At 35.5% G+C, this 19,850-nt stretch overlaps 2 protein-coding genes across 2 annotated transcripts in view; one reads left to right on the top strand and one right to left on the bottom strand.

Annotated features, from left to right (window-relative positions):
* Positions 1-5,352, top strand: part of atp1a3b (ATPase Na+/K+ transporting subunit alpha 3b) — a 29,607-nt gene extending 24,255 nt beyond the window's left edge. The window contains exons 16-22 of the mRNA XM_048151954.1: positions 85-239; positions 525-648; positions 1,142-1,287; positions 1,388-1,518; positions 1,602-1,703; positions 3,607-3,698; positions 3,926-5,352. Of these exons, the coding sequence (XP_048007911.1) occupies positions 85-239; positions 525-648; positions 1,142-1,287; positions 1,388-1,518; positions 1,602-1,703; positions 3,607-3,698; positions 3,926-3,954 (779 nt within the window). The 3' untranslated portion in view covers positions 3,955-5,352. The remainder of the gene's footprint in view (positions 1-84; positions 240-524; positions 649-1,141; positions 1,288-1,387; positions 1,519-1,601; positions 1,704-3,606; positions 3,699-3,925) is intronic.
* An 8,647-nt stretch (positions 5,353-13,999) lies between these two features.
* Positions 14,000-19,850, bottom strand: rabac1 (Rab acceptor 1 (prenylated)). The gene is made up of 6 exons (XM_048152038.1): positions 19,730-19,850; positions 16,638-16,718; positions 16,223-16,435; positions 15,820-15,917; positions 14,600-14,701; positions 14,000-14,515 (listed from the first exon to the last, which is right to left on the bottom strand). Exons 2-6 carry the CDS (start codon positions 16,706-16,708, stop codon positions 14,427-14,429), a joined length of 573 nt encoding a protein of 190 aa, XP_048007995.1. The 5' UTR covers positions 16,709-16,718; positions 19,730-19,850; the 3' UTR covers positions 14,000-14,426.

The raw sequence follows: 19,850 nt of genomic DNA, 5'->3' as shown, positions 1-19,850 counted from the left end.
GTAAGACAATAAGGAAACTAGTGAATTGGAGTGCATGGAAGGACAGGACTGATGTTGTCAAACAATCCTTTTATCCCCTTGCAGGCCGACTCATCTTTGATAATTTGAAGAAATCCATTGCGTACACCCTGACCAGTAACATCCCTGAGATCACCCCCTTCCTTTTCTTCATTATCGTCAATATCCCTCTGCCACTGGGCACCATCACCATCCTCTGTATCGACCTGGGAACTGACATGGTAAGCACTTCAAATAATTGTAAAAAAATGCATCGATATAAGTATATACACATACATAGGAAAAATAATTACCTACTCTCACACTCAACATTCAGCTTCCTTATTCACACCATATACAAACAAACATGAATAAAATACAGACAGCAACATAGTGTGGCCCAGATCCGGCCCACGTTTGGTACATGTGGATAACATGCGGATCAGATGTGGGCCGGATCTGGGCCGACACTTTGTTGCTGTCAGGATAGCCATACACAAAAATCTACTTTCTCTCTACCTCTGTAGGTACCTGCTATTTCTCTAGCTTATGAGGCTGCTGAGAGTGACATCATGAAGAGGCAGCCCAGGAACCCTCAGAGAGACAAACTTGTAAATGAGCGTCTCATCAGCATTGCTTACGGACAAATTGGTTAGTCTCGTACTACTTTGAAACTGTAGTTTTTACTAAAGCTTTTACTTTTAAGATGTATATAACTACAGTTAAAGTGCCCTTTTGGAAAAGTAGTCAGCTGTGCTTCAACCTACTAATATTAGGGTTCCCATGGTCAAGGAAACCCTGGAATTAAAAATTGTGTTTTTGTGTCATTGGTAATTAGCAAAAATGTTATACTAGTGTATACTAGTGTATATATCAGTTAGGCGATGCAACATTAAACATGAAGCATTAATCATTTGAACAGATTTATTTACAGATTTACTCATAGTGCCAAAAATAAAACTAGAAAATATGCCAAACTTGTCTGAAAACAGCAATGAAACAGCATTTAACTATTATATTGTTTTGTAAAATTATTTTAATACTATTGTTATTATTACTTTATATTATTTTCTCATAAGAGAAACAAATATTGTGTAGGCATCTGTACAAAGAAAAGTAAACATATATGTGTGTGTGTGTGTAGGTATGATCCAGGCTTTGGGTGGTTTCTTCAGCTACTTTGTGATTTTGGCTGAGAATGGCTTCCTGCCCTCATTGCTGGTGGGTATCAGGCTCAACTGGGACGACCGCTCACTAAATGACCTGGAGGACAGTTACGGACAGCAGTGGGTAGGTATCTTGCGTTTTAACATGTTGTGTAAGTGTTTAGACGTCATACAAGTCTCAGAGGCCCCTTCATGTAGTAAGATGTTGTGTTCGTGTTCCACAGACATACGAGCAGAGGAAGATTGTTGAGTTCACATGTCACACAGCGTTCTTTGTCAGTATTGTGGTTGTACAATGGGCTGATGTCATCATCTGCAAGACCAGACGCAACTCAGTATTCCAGCAGGGCATGAAGTGAGTTTAGGAAGCGTGTGTGCTGAATGTGTGTGTTTGTATTCATGAGAACAATTGATGTAACTGTGCTTGTCCTTTTACAGGAATAAGATACTGATCTTTGGGCTGTTTGAAGAAACAGCTCTCGCTGCATTCCTCTCATACTGCCCGGGCATGGATGTGGCCCTCAGGATGTACCCGCTCAAGTGAGTTTGACACACACACACACACACACACACACACACACACACACACACATGCACAAATTCAAACAGGAAAATGAATTTTCAAGCTACAAGGACACATTCCGATTCTAATTTTCTCCAAAGGAAACAGTTCAAAAGGTTTTATTCAGCAAGGACACAATAAATTAAAGTGACAGTAAAGGATTTTTAAAAAATCTTATGAAAATAAATACTGTACTTTATTCATGAAAGAATCCTTGAAAAAAATGTGTCACAGTTTCCACAAAAATAATAAGCAGCACAACTGTTTTCAACATTGATAATAAGAAGAAATGTTTCTTGAGCAAATCAGCATATTAGAATAATTTTTGAAGAATCATGTGACAGTGAAGAGTGAAACAAAGGCTGCTGAAAATACAGCTGTGCCATCATAGGAAAAACAGATTTATAATAATAATAATAATAATAAATTTTATTTGTATTGCGCCTTTCTTACACTCAAGGCGCTACAACAATAAGAAAAAAAATAAATATATATATATATATATATATATATATATATATATATATATATATATATATATAAAATGACAATCTATAATGACAGTCACAATCATAACACAAAAAATACAACATTGGCAACAAGTACTGTAAAATTATGCAATGATACGAAAATTACCATTCGATGAGTGCTGTGAAATTGTTCTTTCAAATATTTGTCTTCATAATTTTTTTAATAATTTCAAATCTTAACAAAGTAATCAAATCAAACTGAAACTGATTCAGATTTCATAATTCATTTCTTTAGTGAAGAATCTACTTTAATTATTAGGTCAATAATAAATACACACGTGAAATACACATTTGAAACACGTTCATATAATACATGACCTTAAAGGGTTAGTTCACCCAAAAATTAAAATTCCGTCATTTATTACTCACCCTCATGTTCTTCCACAACCGTAAGACCTTCGTTTATCTTCAGAACACAAATTAAGAAATTTTTGATAAAATCTGATGGCTCAGTGAGGCCTACATTGTCAGCAAGTTAATTTGCTAGTGCCCAGAAACCTGCTAAAAACATATTTAAAACAGTTCATGTGACTACAGTGGTTCAACCTTAATGTTATAAAGCGATGAGAATACTTTTTGTGCACCAAAGAAAACAAAATAATGACTTTATTCAACAATATCTAGTGATGGGCGATTTCAAAACACTACTTCATGAAGCTTTGAAGCTTTACAAATCATTTGTTTCAAATCAGTGGTTCGGAGCGTGTATCAAACTGCCAAAGTCACGCCCCCAGCGGTGAAAAATTGAAATTTCAAAACACTTATGACGTAACAAAGTCTCATTTACTGAAATCACGTGATTTTGGCAGGTTGATACATGCTCCGAACCACTGATTCGAAACAAAAGATTCGTAAAGCTTCGAAGCTTCATAAAGTAGTGTTTTGAAATCGCCCATCACTAGATATTGTGGAATAAAGTCATTATTTTGTTTTTTTGGCACACAAAAAGTATTCTAGTCACTTCATAATACTAAGGTTAAACCACTGCAGTCACATGAACTGATTTAAATATATCTTTAGTACTGTAGCTTTCTGGGCATCTGAAGTGTTAATTGTCTTGCTGGCAATGCAGGCATCACTGAGCCATCGTATTTCATCAAAAATATCTTAATTTGTGTTCTGAAGATGAACGAAGGTTTTACGGGTGTGGAACAACATAAGGGTGAGTACTTAATGACTGAATTTTCATTTTGGGGTGAACTAACTCTTTAAATTGATGCTACATACATATGCTACAATTTTTGAAACTGCATATTCTGCTACATGGAGTAAATGTATATGGTACTGTATATGGTGAAGTATTCTGCCATTTAAAATGGTCTCTCTCCTCATTTGTCTCTCTCATCTCCAGGCCGAGCTGGTGGTTCTGTGCTTTCCCATACAGTTTCTTAATCTTTGTGTATGACGAGGTGCGAAAGCTGCTCCTGCGCCGGAACCCCGGAGGTACGTGTTCCTCTGTACCGCCTCAAAGACACACACTCAGAATTACACACTTCTTATGAGTATGCCTTGTATAAAGTCTGGGTCATTAAGGGTCTCTGTTTGAATCAGGGATACAATAAAACACTATTCAATTAAGAATTATGAATGAAAACTCGTCATTGCAGATGTGCAAAAACGTCAGCATTTCTCAAAAGTGATTCCTGCTCTTTTTCTGTCTTTTTTTGCAGGATGGGTGGAAAGGGAGACATACTATTGATCAACAAATCTTCTTTACTCACATTCCTACATCTTCCATTTTGTTCTACTACTTCTTCTCCCAACCAAGACGCACAACCATCCTCTCCCGCCCTCCTTTCAAAGAGACAGCAGCTTCAAGCCAGTAGCACGTCTCCCCCCCCCAAAGAGGAAACCACAAAGCACCTTCCAGACTCTCGACCCCCCATTTCCTATAATACTCTTTGCATGTATTTTCACACGGCTGTGTACATAAAGTCTACTATATAACTAAAAATGGCAGCTGCATAATCATTATGTAGATTCGAAAGGAGCTTTTGATGCTAAAAAGGGAGTATGTACGCTCGCCTATTAAAAAGGCCGTCCCTCCTCCAACCCTTTACATCCATGCCTTTTCCCTCGACCTGTCCTCCAGTCACACACGGATACACAGATCACACAAAACCTTGTTGGATCCCAATGCACACACTAGACTCCATTTAACATAGTAACTTTCACTATTTTGTTAATACTTTTGCTTCTTAGGACATTTCATGTTCTTTAATCTCTAACAAAGGTGGTTCGGTGGCTTTTTGAATTTTTATGTCTATTTTTTATTTTCTACTTTAGTTTGATTGACGTTAGCATCCTCTCTCTCTCTCTCTCTCTCATTGATGTTCGCTCTTTGTCTTTGTTTGTGTGCTTGTTTGACCGCTACAATAACCCCAAATGTTTCAATACACTCTCGAACTCTGTGTTTTAGGGAAAATGTAAACAATACCACAATTGATTAAGCAAATGAAGACAAATCTTGGAAGATAGAAACACTGAAAAACAGAAAAATTATTCTCTTGTGTGTTTTAACTCATATGACTGTAACACACAGGAAGCAAGTCAGATTCCTATCAGGTTTTGCACAGAAAACTAGTATGATGTTGAACAGCATCTCTGGAATAAAATCCACTGCCGTCACGGACCTAAACACACCAGGTTTTATTGTTTCCCAGTTAAATTTGCTGTACATTAACTGGTGAAGGTAGATTTCAGTTTATCTGTCATATCAACTTAAACCATTTGTTCTCCGAATATACCTCACTTGAGAAACAAATTTACTCTAAACTTAAAACTTTATTGTCTAAATCATTTCTGGACCAATCAATTGAGCCTGGTGTGTGCGGGTTCCACCGCTGGTTTATCAGGAGATGCCATCTGTATGAAGCAGTATTGTGGTCTGTATGTGCGTGAGTGTCTGCGCGTGTGTGTGTGTATGTGTGTGTGTGTGTGTGATGAGGGACAACGAGTGTGCTGCTGCAGTCGGCCATTGGCTGTTCATATGACAGACGTGTGGATGTTGAGACTAAAGACAGAAAGACAAAACTACTGGTAGAATCATGTATATGAAAGGTCAAATCCAATAAAACATCTAGTACATTTAATACTACCAAGTGATGCCTGACTCTTTATTTTTTCACATTTCTTACTGCTTCAAATATCTAAGAAAGCAATCAGTTTTTGTGACTGTGTGTGAGAGAGAACTTGGAAGAATTGGATGTGACAGTTAAAAAAAACAATAAAAATGACTAAAAAGAAGAAACTTTAAAATTAAAATGAAACCTAAAAATATAAAAATGAAAGCTATTTCAATATATTAATAAATTCTATCATAGTATATATAAATAATAATAAATTAACACTACTAAATGCAGATATAAAATAGTATTTTTAAGATGTGTTTTTTTTTAGCTGGTTTTGCAAAAGATTTCACATTGGACACATGGCCAATCTCATATTATTTCCAAGGTGATATTTTTGATAATAAGGGCATATAATGCAACAATGATCTGCTGGACTAACAAAAGACAAATTAATCTGCACCAAAATAATGACGACACCAGAAACAAACATTGGGGAAAACGTTTCTTCAAAGGTTTAACCCTATTTATTTTTCCATCCTGAGAGACCAACGTAATTTTAATACAAACCCGATTCCAAAAAAGTTGGGACACTGTACAAATTGTGAATAAAAACAGAATGCAATGATGTGGAAGTTTCAAATTTCAATATTTTATTCAGAATACAACATAGATGACATATCAAATGTTTAAACTGAGAAAATGTATAATTTTAAGGGAAAATAAGTTGATTTTAATTTCATGGCATCAACACATCTCAAAAAATTTGGGACAAGGCCATGTTTACCACTGTGTGGCATCGCCTCTTCTTTTTATAACAGTCTGCAAACGTCTGGGGACTGAGGAGACAAGTTGCTCAAGTTTAGGAATAGGAATGTTGTCCCATTCTTGTCTATTACAGGCTTCTAGTTGCTCAACTGTCTTAGGTCTTCTTTGTCGCATCTTCCTCTTTATGATGCGCCAAATGTTTTCTATGGGTGAAAGATCTGGACTCCAGGCTGGCCATTTCAGTACCCAGATCCTTCTTCTACACAGCCATGATGTTGTAATTGATGCAGTATGTGGTCTAGCATTGTCATTGTGGAAAATGCAAGGTCTTCCCTGAAAGAGACGACGTCTGGATGGGAGCATATGTTGTTCTAGAACTTGGATATACCTTTCAGCATTGATGGTGCCTTTCCAGATGTGTAAGCTGCCCATGCCACACGCACTCATGCAACCCCATACCATCAGAGATGCAGGCTTCTGAACTGAGCACTGATAACAACTTGGGTTGTCCTTGTCCTCTTTAGTCCGGATGACATGGCGTCCCAGTTTTCCAAAAAGAACTTCAAATTTTGATTAGTCTGACCACAGAACAGTTTTCCACTTTGCCACAGTCCATTTTAAATGAGCCATGGCCCAGATAAAACGCCTGCGCTTCTGGATCATGTTTAGATATGGCTTCTTTTTTGACCTATAGAGTTTTATTGCACAGATTGCCATGGTGGACTGTGTTCACTGACAATGTGAACACAATCCACTTTTTTGGAACTTTTTTGGAATGTGTAGCTCTCATGAAATCCAAAATGAGCCAATATTTGGCATGACATTTCAAAATGTCTCACTTTCAACATTTGATATTTTATCTATATTCTATTGTGAATAAAATATAAGTTTATGAGATTTGTAAATTATTGCATTCCTTTATTATTCACAATTTATACAGTGTCCCAACTTTTTTGGAATCTGGTTTGTAGGTCTTAAACACTTACGTATCAGTTAATCAATAGTTTGTCCTTTTCCTAGGTTTATCAGAATTTATACTAAATCAAATATTTTAAAGATTTTTATATAGAGCATTCCTTTTTATTTTATTATATTTTTCTATATTCTATTCCATTCATCCAGTTGTCACTTGTAGCAGAACGTAACGGAATAAAAACATTTAAAAGATAATTGTGACTGACTTTATCTCACAATTCCATTTTTCCCCCTCACAATTGTGACTTTATATCATGCAATTCTGAGAAAAAAAGAATTGCGAGAAAAATAAGTTTAAAAAAAGATAAAATGTTGCAATTACTTTTTATTTTTATTTTTTTTATTGCATTGTGGAAACAAGCTTCCATATAAATCAGTGCACACACACACACACACACACACACACACACACACACACACACACACATATATATATGTAAAGCCACCCCCCCCCTTACCATCCCCTGTACATTAACAGTGTAACAGTGTAAATCATGTAAACAAAATTTTAAAATTCTCCTTATGATAATTAATAAAACATAACAGCGACTGACCAATCAGAACTCAATATTGTAATGCGCTGCACACAGTCTCGCCAGAGCTCTGGTTCATGCCGAAGTCCCTTTCAAGGAAAGTCTGTTCCATGATACTATTCAAACATTTGTGGTAAGATTAAAAAAAGAGATATGAATACTTTTATTCATTAAGGATGCATTAAATTTATCAAAGTGACAATGAAAATACATGCAAATAAATGCTGTTCATTGAACTTTCTATTCATCAAAGAATCCATAAAAAAATAAATGTATCATGATTTCCACAAGCAAATCATCATATTAGAATGATTTCTGAAGGATCATGTGACACTGAAGACTGGAGTAATGATGCTGAAAATTCAGCTTTGAATCACAGGAATAAATAATAATAAACTTTATTTTATAAAGTTAAATTATAATAATAATAAATAAATTAAATAAAGAATAAATTGCTATATTTATTCAAGGCTATATTCACACAGAAAACAGCTATTTTAATTTGTAATATTTAGCAATATTACTGTTTTTACTGTATTTTTTGATTAAGTTAATGCAGTCTTGGCAAACAAAAGATACTTCTTTCAAAAACTTTAAAATGGTTGTCAATTAGCACTGCATTATTCATATACGTTATTGTCAATAAATACCTTGAGATGGCTTGAAAAACACATAAACCATATCTTGTCGCAATCGATTTGTTTCTGCATTTTATTCAGCTGCTGCTAACTGTTGAAAACCATTTTGGACATTCTGCGAGAGAGCGCCCTCTGGCTTCCAGTATGAATGAAACATAATACAGGAGAGTGAGCGCTCTTTCAGAAACCCTCCACATTCCCTAGCTCCAAACAACAGCACAAATAAATGCAATAGAATAGAGAGCTATGAAACTTAAGTTTTTCAGTTAAGTAGGTTTTTATTCAGGTAAGAAATACTACCGAAATTAAAGTAATCAAATGTAAAAAAAAAAAAAAAAAAAAAAAAAACACATCCAGTGTTATTTTACATTGGCTACATTCATTTCTGTATTCTTTATTGTAAATATTAAATACAGATTTATTCTTACCATTAAGGTTATAAAACGTATTCAGTCAAGAGCAGAAAGTGATTTTCTTTGTCTTTTGTTCTTTAAATAACATGACAGACAGCAGCAGGAATATTGGACTGCTGTCCCTTTAAAGCGGAACTCAGTAAGATTTGCGAAGCTCCCCCTACAGGTTCCTTCAGTGAATCACACTGTCGTAAATAGTCCAAGCGTAGCTCTGGACTACGACTACAACGCTCACCAGCGCAGTAGTTTTGCAAATACAGTACAAGAAATCTCGATGGAGGTGGGTAATTTTCGAAATTGTCTTATAAAGTCATAATATCTAATTGTTTTTGAATTACCGTAAAGCATTTTGTCACTCTCGCGTGAACGTGAACATGAGGCGAGATTGTGTCGGGTCGGCGAAGCTCAACTTGCAAGTGCTGTTTTCTGGCGTAGACGTGCCAGAGGGGGTTAGTGCACACCTCAAACACCACTACAAGTCAATTAACCATCGTAAGGACTTAGAAAACTATTTATGAAGGTAAAAAAAAGTTACTTAGTTCTGCTTTAAGAGTTTATGACCCAATACTGTTACACAATATGCGTTCTCTTTCTTAGCTATTTAACGATCCAAAACTGACTGTGTTTATCTGAATAATAGTTCTTTATGTATTTGATGATGTCAGCCTCAGACGATTCTGGATTTGACTGCTGTACAGAACCTGTTTGAAGATCAACTTGAATAACTTGTATCACTCATTTTAAGACATTATAAACTACAGCATTAATTACAAGATTTTCAGCCACCATCACTCATACTAACATACTGTAGCAATCCACAAAATAATTAAAGCTCTCCAAATAAGCATGGATAACCACCTAGATCAGTAATTCTCACTATTCCTTCCAAGTAAGCCACACCAGCAGGATAAAGTCAACAAGCAAGACACCACAATAAAAAACACGCAAGGAAATACACTGTAAAAAAGGAATGTGATTTTAACGGTAAAATATTGTAAAAATGCTATGGGAAAAAAAAATTGTAAATAGGTTAACAGTAAGTTCCCGTACTTTATACAGGGAAAAACTGTAAAAGCTCTTACCAGACATTTTATGTCATTTTCACAGAAAAATGCTGTAAATTAAAAAAAAAAAAAAAAATTAAATAAAAAAGAACAAATCAATGTATAATTTACATTCAAAAAAAGTGTAAACTGATATTCCCACAATTCCCTGCGTGACACTCCACATTTGAAAGTATTTTGTTTAAAAAAATCATGTTTCTTAATAGTTTTTGTTATCAGTTATGTACATTAGGGTTTTATGTTACAACTTCTGTTGTTTAATGAATGTTTATTGCATTATGTAAGCGTTGTGGGTTACCATGATGGTGTTTTGCGTTTGTGTAAATGACACTGTGCACATTCTCTATATTAATATATAATTCAGCTCGTGGAAAATCTACTTGTGATGAACTCTGATTTTGATCAAATAAATGCAGATTTGATGAGCATAGGAGACTTCTTTCAAAAATACTAAAAATAGTAATAATAAAAATAGAGTGCTTTAATATAAGTTGTAAGAGCTAAATAAAGTACTCTATCATTTGTGATGTGAAACTAACTGACTACCTACCTGCATGGTGTGTGATGTCATGTAGGGGTAACACCCCTTCTTTGCTGGGGTTTATTTTAACCCTTTATTCAGTATAGTTTATGACGACTGTACAAGGGCATTATGTAATGTATGGACTATTTTACACCAGGGTTATCTTTTATACAGTACAGCTTATTGCTACTGTACTGGGGCGTTAGGATCCACTCAGGTGATAGGTTGATCAGACCCACTGGCCTCTCTAAAGCCTCTCTAACACCTCTTCCTGCAGCTACCCAGCCTCCCATCCAAATAGAGATTGGGCTCAACCCTGCTTAGCTTCAGTGGGTGTGCAGGTGAAAGCTTCAGGTTGACCTCTGCAGGGCTTCTTAAGCATCTTTCCAACCATAGACCCTCTTACGTAGAAATAATTGTGGAGTTATTTAATCCTCCTCTGCTGAGATCTGGAGAGATCTGTAGCCTTATTTCTAAAACATTGCACAGAAACCATCCTAAATGTGATCTTACGATCAATTGTCAGATGTGCGTATGTGTGATTCATAGAACATACACACAGAAAACGAGCCCCTCTCTTTCAGATGTGAAATCTATAAATAGCAAATGATCTTGAACTTGCACCCAGTTTCTGTTCTCCACTTTGTAAACGACACCTATTTAATTTCATTTACATATAAAAGTCCTAATCCTTTAAAGGTGCCCTAGAACCAGTTTTAACAAGATGTAATATAAGTCTAAGGTGTCCCCTGAACGTGTCTGTGAAGTTTCAGCTCAAAATATCCCATAGATTTTTTTAATTAATTTTTTTAACTGTCTACTTTGAGCCATAATTATATATGCACCAATTCAGTGCGCGGCCCCTTAAAATCTTGCGCTCCCCCGCCCCCAAGCTCTCGACTGCCTTAACCAGCATAAACAAAGTTCACACAGCTAATATAACCCTCAAAATGGATCTTTACAAAGTGTTCGTCATTCATGCTGCATGCATGCATTGGATCATGTGAGTATAGTATTTATTTGGATGTTTATATTTGATTCTGAATGAGTTTGATAGTGCTCCGTGGCTAAAGCTACACTGTTGGGGAGATTTATAAAGAATGAAGTTGTGTTTATGAATTATACAGACTGCAAGTGTTTAAAAATGAAAATAGTGATGTGGCTCTCTTGTCTCCGTGAATACAGTAAGAAACTATGGTAACTGTAACCACATTTAACAGTACATTAGCAACATGCTAACGAAACATTTAGAAAGACAATTTACAAATATCACTAAAAATATCATGATATCATGGATCACGTCAGTTATTATTGCTCCATCTGCCATTTTTCGCTATTGTTCTTGCTTGCTTACCTAGTCTGATGACTCAGCTGTGCACAGATCCAGACATTAATACTGGCTTGTCTAATGCCTTGAACATGGGCTGGCATATGCAAATATTGGGGGCGTACATATTAATGATCCCGACTGTTACGTAACAGTCGGTGTTATGTTGAGATTCGCCTGTTTTTCTGAGGTCTTTTAAACAAATGAGATTTACATAAGAAGGAGGAAACAATGGTGTTTGAGACTCTGTATGTCATTGTGTACTGAACTCTTGTTATTCATCTATGCCGAGGTAAATTCAATTTTTCATTCGATGGCACCTTTAATTTAGAATGGCGAGCTGCAAGAATAGCTTAGATTTCCAAAAACCTGCAGTAATCTGACAAGAAAAAGTGCATACGTCTGTTCAGACCCTGATGTGGCGCTAAGCACTTTTCCACGTCAAAGACCGTTTTTATAAATATGAGCGTTGGCATGGATTTAAGCGTACGCACACATGATCAAATCTGTGTGTATGCACACTTTATAAACGAGGCTCTTAATGTCTTCTTTTATCTTCAGTTGATTCCATCTAAGGCTATGGCTGAAGTCAATTGTTGCTCTTGTGTTTCTGTTTGTCTCTTTTTTTCTGTTCTCTTCTTTCCTTCAGTGATTTTCCTTGTTAACAGGCTTGTTAATGCTGAGATGATTCTATAAATAATATATAAAGATTTTCTGGTTTATTTCTTTTCTCTTGGCTGACATGTGGCATTGCTATGGCCTGCTTGTGGCTCAGATCTGGTAAACAGGAGCAGTCCGCCCAAGTGCCATTATTCCACGCCACATGTGGCCCAATCATCATACCACTCGTGGCAGATGTGGGACGGATTCGGGCCGGCACAAAGATGCTAACTGGGGAGTGTCATTTGGAATTCATTTATAGTTATTTTTATTAAAATATATGTTGATAATGATTAAACATTTCAGTGGCCTCCAAAGGCACCTTTTTAGGTAGCCTATATAAAGGGATGGATTGTGTATGCATGTGTGTGTGAGAAAGAAAGTCTCTCTCTCTCATCCAATACTACAATGATATAAATAATTTAATGAATAATGCCTATTTTAGTACTCTTTAAAACAATAAATAAAAATGTTTAAGGTACAGTAGCCCCATATATATATATATATTATACACATATATTATAGGACAGCTATATTTATCAAAACAATATCAAAACAAATAATCTTTAAAAAAATTTACACACATTATTTTGGTAACTTGGAGTCCAGTCATGAAAATAATCAAGATCAACAAAATACGCCAACATTAGCCACAATTTTTTTCTATTTCTCTTAATGAGGGCAAAAAAGACTGTCTTCTTTGGCCACAGCAGAGTGACTGAAATCTGCTGACTGCAGCATTCATCATACATTTGTCACTGCAAACTACTGACTTGCAAAACTGAGCTGCCCAACACACACAGACACACACACAAACACACATCTGTAATGTCCCTTGGGAGAATGTTATGGGCTCACTGCAGTGCTCCTGTTTCGCCCTCCCTCCCTCCATCCTCACTGCACTGCTGTAATGGAATATCGATCGCTGCTTTTGCCGCAGTGTTTAAAAGGAGAGGAAGATTGCACTCAAGGTCATCACTATGGCAACTTAAAAATGAGATGGACTGTCACTGGACTGTTGTCATAAAAACAGGTCACGTAAGTCAAATGTGTGTGATGTGAAAATGAGAGGACACAAAAGATGAAACTAGGCAATAAGTCATGTTACTTTCCCATGAGCAACCATTAAATAAATAACAGACTTAAAAAGGTATCATACAGGCTGAGCATTTTATTGCACTTCCCATTCATTGACACAACAGAAGCAAGTTGTAAAATAAGAGACAATAAACAAATTTCCATAAAATGAGAACATAGATATATATATATATATAAAAAAAAACATCCACTGGGAATATTGGCATTAGAAACTGATTACATTGAATAGCAATAATCTGTCTTTGCTGACGCATGCGGTTATTAAATCATGCATGCGCTAGCTGTCCTAACAAGACTGATGTAACAATTTATGAGCTAAGTATAGCCTAAGACAAATGATCATGTAATGACTGGTACCCTATATATATCAAAGAAACTCAAGACAGTACATTCCTGTTGTCTGATTTTTTTTTTTCTCTCGCTATTTTGGATGAGCTAGCATAACCTTTTGATCAAAAGCTACTCCTTATACTTGTCCACGAGGATATGAAAAAACTGAAAATCTTTAAAGGGATAGTTCACCCAAAAGTTAAAATAATCAAAAAATCATCATTTACTCACCCTCATGTCATTCCCCCCCCCAAAAAAAAAAAAAAAAGTTCAGCAGAACATAAAAAAAAAAAGATTTTGAAAAATGTCTTTTTTGTCCATTCAATGAAAGTCAATCGGAACCAATGTTGTTTTGGACCCTGTTTCTTTCATTTTGGAAAAAAACTTCAAAATTATCTTCTTTTGTGTTCCAGTTTGGAACTCCCAAGATTTGGGTAAACTCTGCCTTTAAGGATAGTATAACTTGAAATAGTTTTTACTACTAAACTGCATTTTTGCTTTAGGTCACAGTGCATTTAGTTTGTGCTTTGAGGATATTTTGGAAATAAATAATGTAACAAATAAACATGATATTCAATTGGTACCAGTAAAGGCATTTGAGGTGTTTTAATGTGCTTGATCTGTCTTGGGTGAATTCAGTTTAACAGTCTTCTTTGCTGGCCAATCTGTGCGTAAACTAATATTGTCAAATTAGTGCAACCAATATGTGGCAATGTAAATGATGAGGCAAGACATTTTCGGTTAGCATGAGCCAAAAGGTCAAAGGTGAGAGGTTTAAACAGGTTCCATGAGCAGCTCATCCATGTCAGACGACTCCAGTTCATGAAAGGCCGCATGAGACCCGATAACAACTAGCGTAGCACCTGAATAAAAAGAATCCGAGAGTTTCAGAAAGACTGTTTGGGGAAAAACACAGAAGTACAATGAGATGAAGGTGAAAAACTCACCTAGTATCCAGAACACAGCAGATCCTGCCCCTGCGAGCCAGAACACAGGGAAGGACACCCCTCCGGCTAAACCTAACTGGTGTCCCTGAGTCAACTCACGACCTGAGAGAAAGGAATGAGCGAGTTTGCTCAATAGGTCATTAGAGCACTTACACCCTAACATCAAATATTCAGCACTTAAACTCTAGCACTTTAAGCAAACAGATCAAATGACGTAACTCAGGCTATGTCTATATATATTTTTTTTTCAATACAAAGCATAGAAAGCAACAGTTTCCGTCATTCAAGGACCAGAAAGGTAGTAAAGACATCGTTAAAACAGTTGATGTGACTACAGTGGTTCAACCTTAATTTTATGAAGCAACGAGAATACTTTTTGTGCGTAAAAACAAAACAAAAATAACTTTATTCAACAATTACTTCTCTACCCTGTTAAGACTCATACGCAGTGAACGCAGTTCAGAGCATCCGTGTTCTAAGTCCGCATGCCAGCTCCTGTGTCAGCATCACACGCATGCATCGTGCTGCTCACGTGAACAGCGGTCGGCCAATACTGAGCCGACGTTCGGACGTAAACACAGAAGCGCTGAACTGCGTTCACTGCGTCAACTGTGTACGAGACTGACAAGGAAGAGAAGAAATTTATATTTACTACTTTTTTTTTTTCTATAGAGGATCATCAAAAATATCTTGATTTGTGTTCCAAAGATGAACGAAGGTCTTACGGTTTGGTGAGTAATTAATGACAGAAATTTCATTTCTGGGTGAACTAACCCTTTAATCACCAATCCAAAGTATGGCCTAAAACGCACTTCTGCAGGACAGCAATTGCAAGGTGTTTGTTTGTCATTTTTGCAGGAATGCAATATAAAGATTGTACAAAGTAAGATTTATCTTTAGCCATACTATGAAAGTGAAAAGCACATACTGTAGTAAGCACATACTGGTATAACCAGATATCTATCTGTAAAATATGTGTCAAATGACTAAACAACAAACATGCATCACTGTTTTCAAATATCTTTGTTTTCATTGTCCCCACAGCAACACAAAAACAGCATTTTCAAATTTATCCACTTGGGAGTGTCTTCAAAAAACTCTTTTTCAGTGTGGACGGAAGGCCAAAATGTAGAGTAAAAAAATGCATTTTCAAATGTATCTGGATTAATGTAGACGATGTATCCTCATATAGCCTTATATACTAAATCTCACTCTCTTACCAAAAACGACCAGCTTCTTTTCCAGTGTTTTCAAGTGGATTATATAGAAGGCACCAGCAAACACTCCCAAAGCAATCAAGAGCATCGGGGAACTGATACTGAAGGAAGAAAGGACAGAGAAAACTGTAAATCAGCTATTTATTTGAACACCTTAAAAATTCCCCTGAATGTTTATTCTGTTAAATGACTTCTAGATTGCTGAGTGAATGTGGACCTTCAGAGAAACTTAAACACACACCCATGTTGTGTACATAAGAACAGAGGCTCGTCAAGCGTCTTTGTTTCTATTACACTGGAGCCTTTTATGTCATTTGAAGAAGTTGCATAAAAATAAAATCAGACTGCTAAATATTACCTCATTTGTACTCAAAATTCAAGGTGATTTCAGGAAGTAGTTCCTTACATGCAGTAGAGGATGAGACCCAGGAAGATGAAGGTGTAGTTGCTGTGATAGGTGTTCATGTTCCTCACCACACGCTGGCACAGCTCTCCAAAATTCCGAGGTTTGGAGAACTTGCGCTGATCTACAAAGCCGGCCCATGGACGGATGGACTTTCGCCTGCGGTCCACCCAATCCTTAACCACAGTACCAGACAGACCTTTGGGCAGCCAAAGCCTGATGTCCGAGACAGAGAGGAAAATAGAATTACCATAGTACTAATATAATTATTTAAAAAAAAAAAAAAAAAAGTGTCATAATAACACAGATAAGGGTAATAACTCATCACATTTGACCATGCGTAATTCAATATAATGACAAACAAGAAAGGAAACGAAAAGAAGTTACTAAATGTATATTTAAATGGTGATAGACTCACCTCCCCATGACTCCTGCCCCAGGAAGCTGTTCTGCCTCACTGCTGAAGGGGTCACTTGCTTTTCCATCCATATCAAGGTGTCTAATAACACACAGATCTTAATTAACAGGAATATATTACTACTTTAACTGTTAAAGTATCTAGTTAATTTCCAATGTAGTCAAGAAGATCCACTGCATATACTATACAGGTACACTATACATATACCAGTGTATTTATGCAGTTTTGGGTAAGTTACTCTAAAAAAGTAATTAACTACTAGCTACTAATTACATCTTGGACAATGTAATTAGATTACTGTACCGATTACTCTCTCTAAAGAGTATTGCACTGCTTTAGTTATTACTTTCTAAATCGCATATCAACCTCGACCAGTCGAACAATACAAGGATAGACATGAAACTGCTCTTTTATTTTTTTTAAATAAATAATATAAAATTGAATAAATTTAAAGGGATGTTACATTAAAACATACATTTTAACATTAGACGTTACATTATTATGTCTACTATTGTTTTATATAGAATTCTTCCATAGACTATAGTTTATACAGTATTTAATGCAATTACATCAAACGTAACTGTAATTAAATTACAGAAAAAAATATGAGTAATACCTTACTCTACTTTTTCAAGGAAAAAAGTAATTAAATTACAGTAATTGATTACTCAGAAATAGGGTTGCAAAGGGGCGGAAAGTTTCCAGTAAATTTCCGGAAACTTTCCACGGGAATTTAACCTGGGGAATTTTGGAAATATTCCAATTTGGAAGCTTAACAGGAATTTATGGGAATTAATTTGAAATTTTGGGAAATGTATATAAATTTATAATATTTATATAAAATGTATCATATAAAAACAAATATAAACATTTTGTTTGGTCATAACATGAAATAACAGTTAATTATTTTTCACATTCAATTAATTCTAATTTATGTAAAAATAAATATATTTTTATTGCAGCAATTGTTATTTATTTAAGTGTCACATGATCCTTCAGAAATCATTCTATGATTTGATACTCAGTTATTGTCAATGTTGGAAACAGTTGTGCTGCTGAATATTTTTTGGGAACCTGTAATACTATTTTCAGGATTCATTGATGAATAAAAAGTTAAAAAGAACAGAATTTATTCAAAATATAAATCTTTTCTAACAATATCATTTTAAAGGTGCCATCGAATGAAAAATTGAATTTACCTTGGCATAGTTGAATAACAAGAGTTCAGTACATGGAAATGACATACAGTGAGTCTTAAACACCATTGTTTCCTCCTTCTTATATAAATCTCATTTGTTTAAAAGACCTCCGAAAAACAGGCAAATCTCAACATAACACCGACTGTTACGTAACAGTCGGGATCATTAATATGTATGCCCCCAATATTTGCATATGCCAGCCCATGTTCAAGGCATTAGACAAGGGCAGCCAGTATTAACATCTGGATCTGTGCACAGCTGAATCATCAGACTAGGTAAGCAAGCAAGATCAATAGCGAAAAATGGCAGATGGAGCGATAATAACTGACATGATCCATGATATCATGATATTTTTAGTGATAAATTGTCTTTCTAAATGTTTCGTTAGCATGTTGCTAATGTACTGTTAAATGTGGTTAAAGTTACCATCGTTTCTTACTGTATTCACAAAGACAAGAGCCGTCGCTATTTTCATTTTTAAACACTTGCAGTCTGTATAATTCATAAACACAACTTCATTCTTTATAAATCTCTCCAACAGTGTGTAATGTTAGCTTTAGCCACGGAGCACTATCAAACTCATTCAGAATCAAGTGTAAACATCCAAATAAATACTATACACACATGATCCGGTGCATGCATGCAGTATGCATGACGAACATCTTGTAAAGATCCATTTGAGGGTTATATTAGCTGTGTGAACTTTGTAAATGCACTGTATAATAGTCGAGAGCTCAGGGGGGCAGGGAGCGAGAGGATTTAAAGGGGCCGCACACGCTTAATCGGTGCATAGTTAATGATGCATAGAAAAATCTATGGAGTATTTTGAGCTGACACTTCACAGACACATTCAGGGGACACCTTAGACTTATATTAAATCTTGTAAAAACTGGTTCTAGGGCACCTTTAATATCACTTTTTATCAATTTCATCCTTCATCCTTGCTGAATAAAAGTATTAATTTCTTTCAAAAAAAAAAGAAAGAAAAAATGACTGAACCCAACATTTTGAACGGTAGTGTATATTGTTACAAAAGATTTCTGTTTAAATAATTGCTGTTCTTTAAATTTTCATTCATCAAAAAATCCTGAAAAAAGTATCACAGGTTATAAAAAATATTTGATTGATTTCTGAAGGATCATGTGACACTGAAGACTGAAAATTCAGCTTTGCATTACAGAAATAAATTTATGTATATCAAAATAGAAAACCATTATTTTAAATTGTAGTTGTTTCACAATATTACTGTTTTTTCTGTATTTTTGATCAAATGTGATCAAATTGCCATATTGTATCTATTATACTATTATATTATTAAATTACTATAGTCCTCAAAGGTGCAGGAGGTCCTAATTCATATCGAAAACTTGTATATCACTTAGTAAGAGGCACAAGAAACCTTCAAAGTGGGAAACAGGAGTATAAAAAGATCTCTTTAGCAAAATAAATTCTCATATGATTGATGAGGAAAAGAAAAATCAATTAAATAATCATTCTAAATGTCTTAAATGACATCATGTGAGCTAATGGAAAGTTGATGTCACTCATGGGCTGGTACAGAAACTCTGAATCCACAACGAGAAAGAATCCGGATCAACAAGTTTGTTAAGCTGCTGCATTACGTCAGATTTGTCCAAAACATATTAAATTATGACATTATACCATTTAGCAACATGTTATTTTTTGACGGGCTGGTACAAAAACACTCCCCAAAAGTTTGTTTATCAAATCTGTAACGGAAACTAGCACGCTCTCTTAAATAACGTTGATTTCCCTCAACTATAAAAAATAAAATAAAATAAAGGTCAGCTTTAAGAAGCGACAGTAAGTTTAGATATTACTAAAACGGCACACAGAGAAGGAAATAAATCCTAAAACAAAATTCTTACTCACAGTACTTTCCGTAGATGTGTCCAGTGTGTTGATGCTCGGCGGATATGATGTGGTTAGCCAGCAGTGACGTTGACGATCTTCTTCTGTAGACGTAATCATGAGTCGAACTGACGACTGCCTC

This window comes from Megalobrama amblycephala, linkage group LG13 (genome assembly GCF_018812025.1).
Source record: "Megalobrama amblycephala isolate DHTTF-2021 linkage group LG13, ASM1881202v1, whole genome shotgun sequence".
Taxonomy (NCBI): Eukaryota; Metazoa; Chordata; class Actinopteri; order Cypriniformes; family Xenocyprididae; genus Megalobrama; species Megalobrama amblycephala.
The sequence above is the reverse complement of the archived record's forward strand: the minus strand, read 5'-3'. Positions and strand labels throughout refer to the sequence as shown.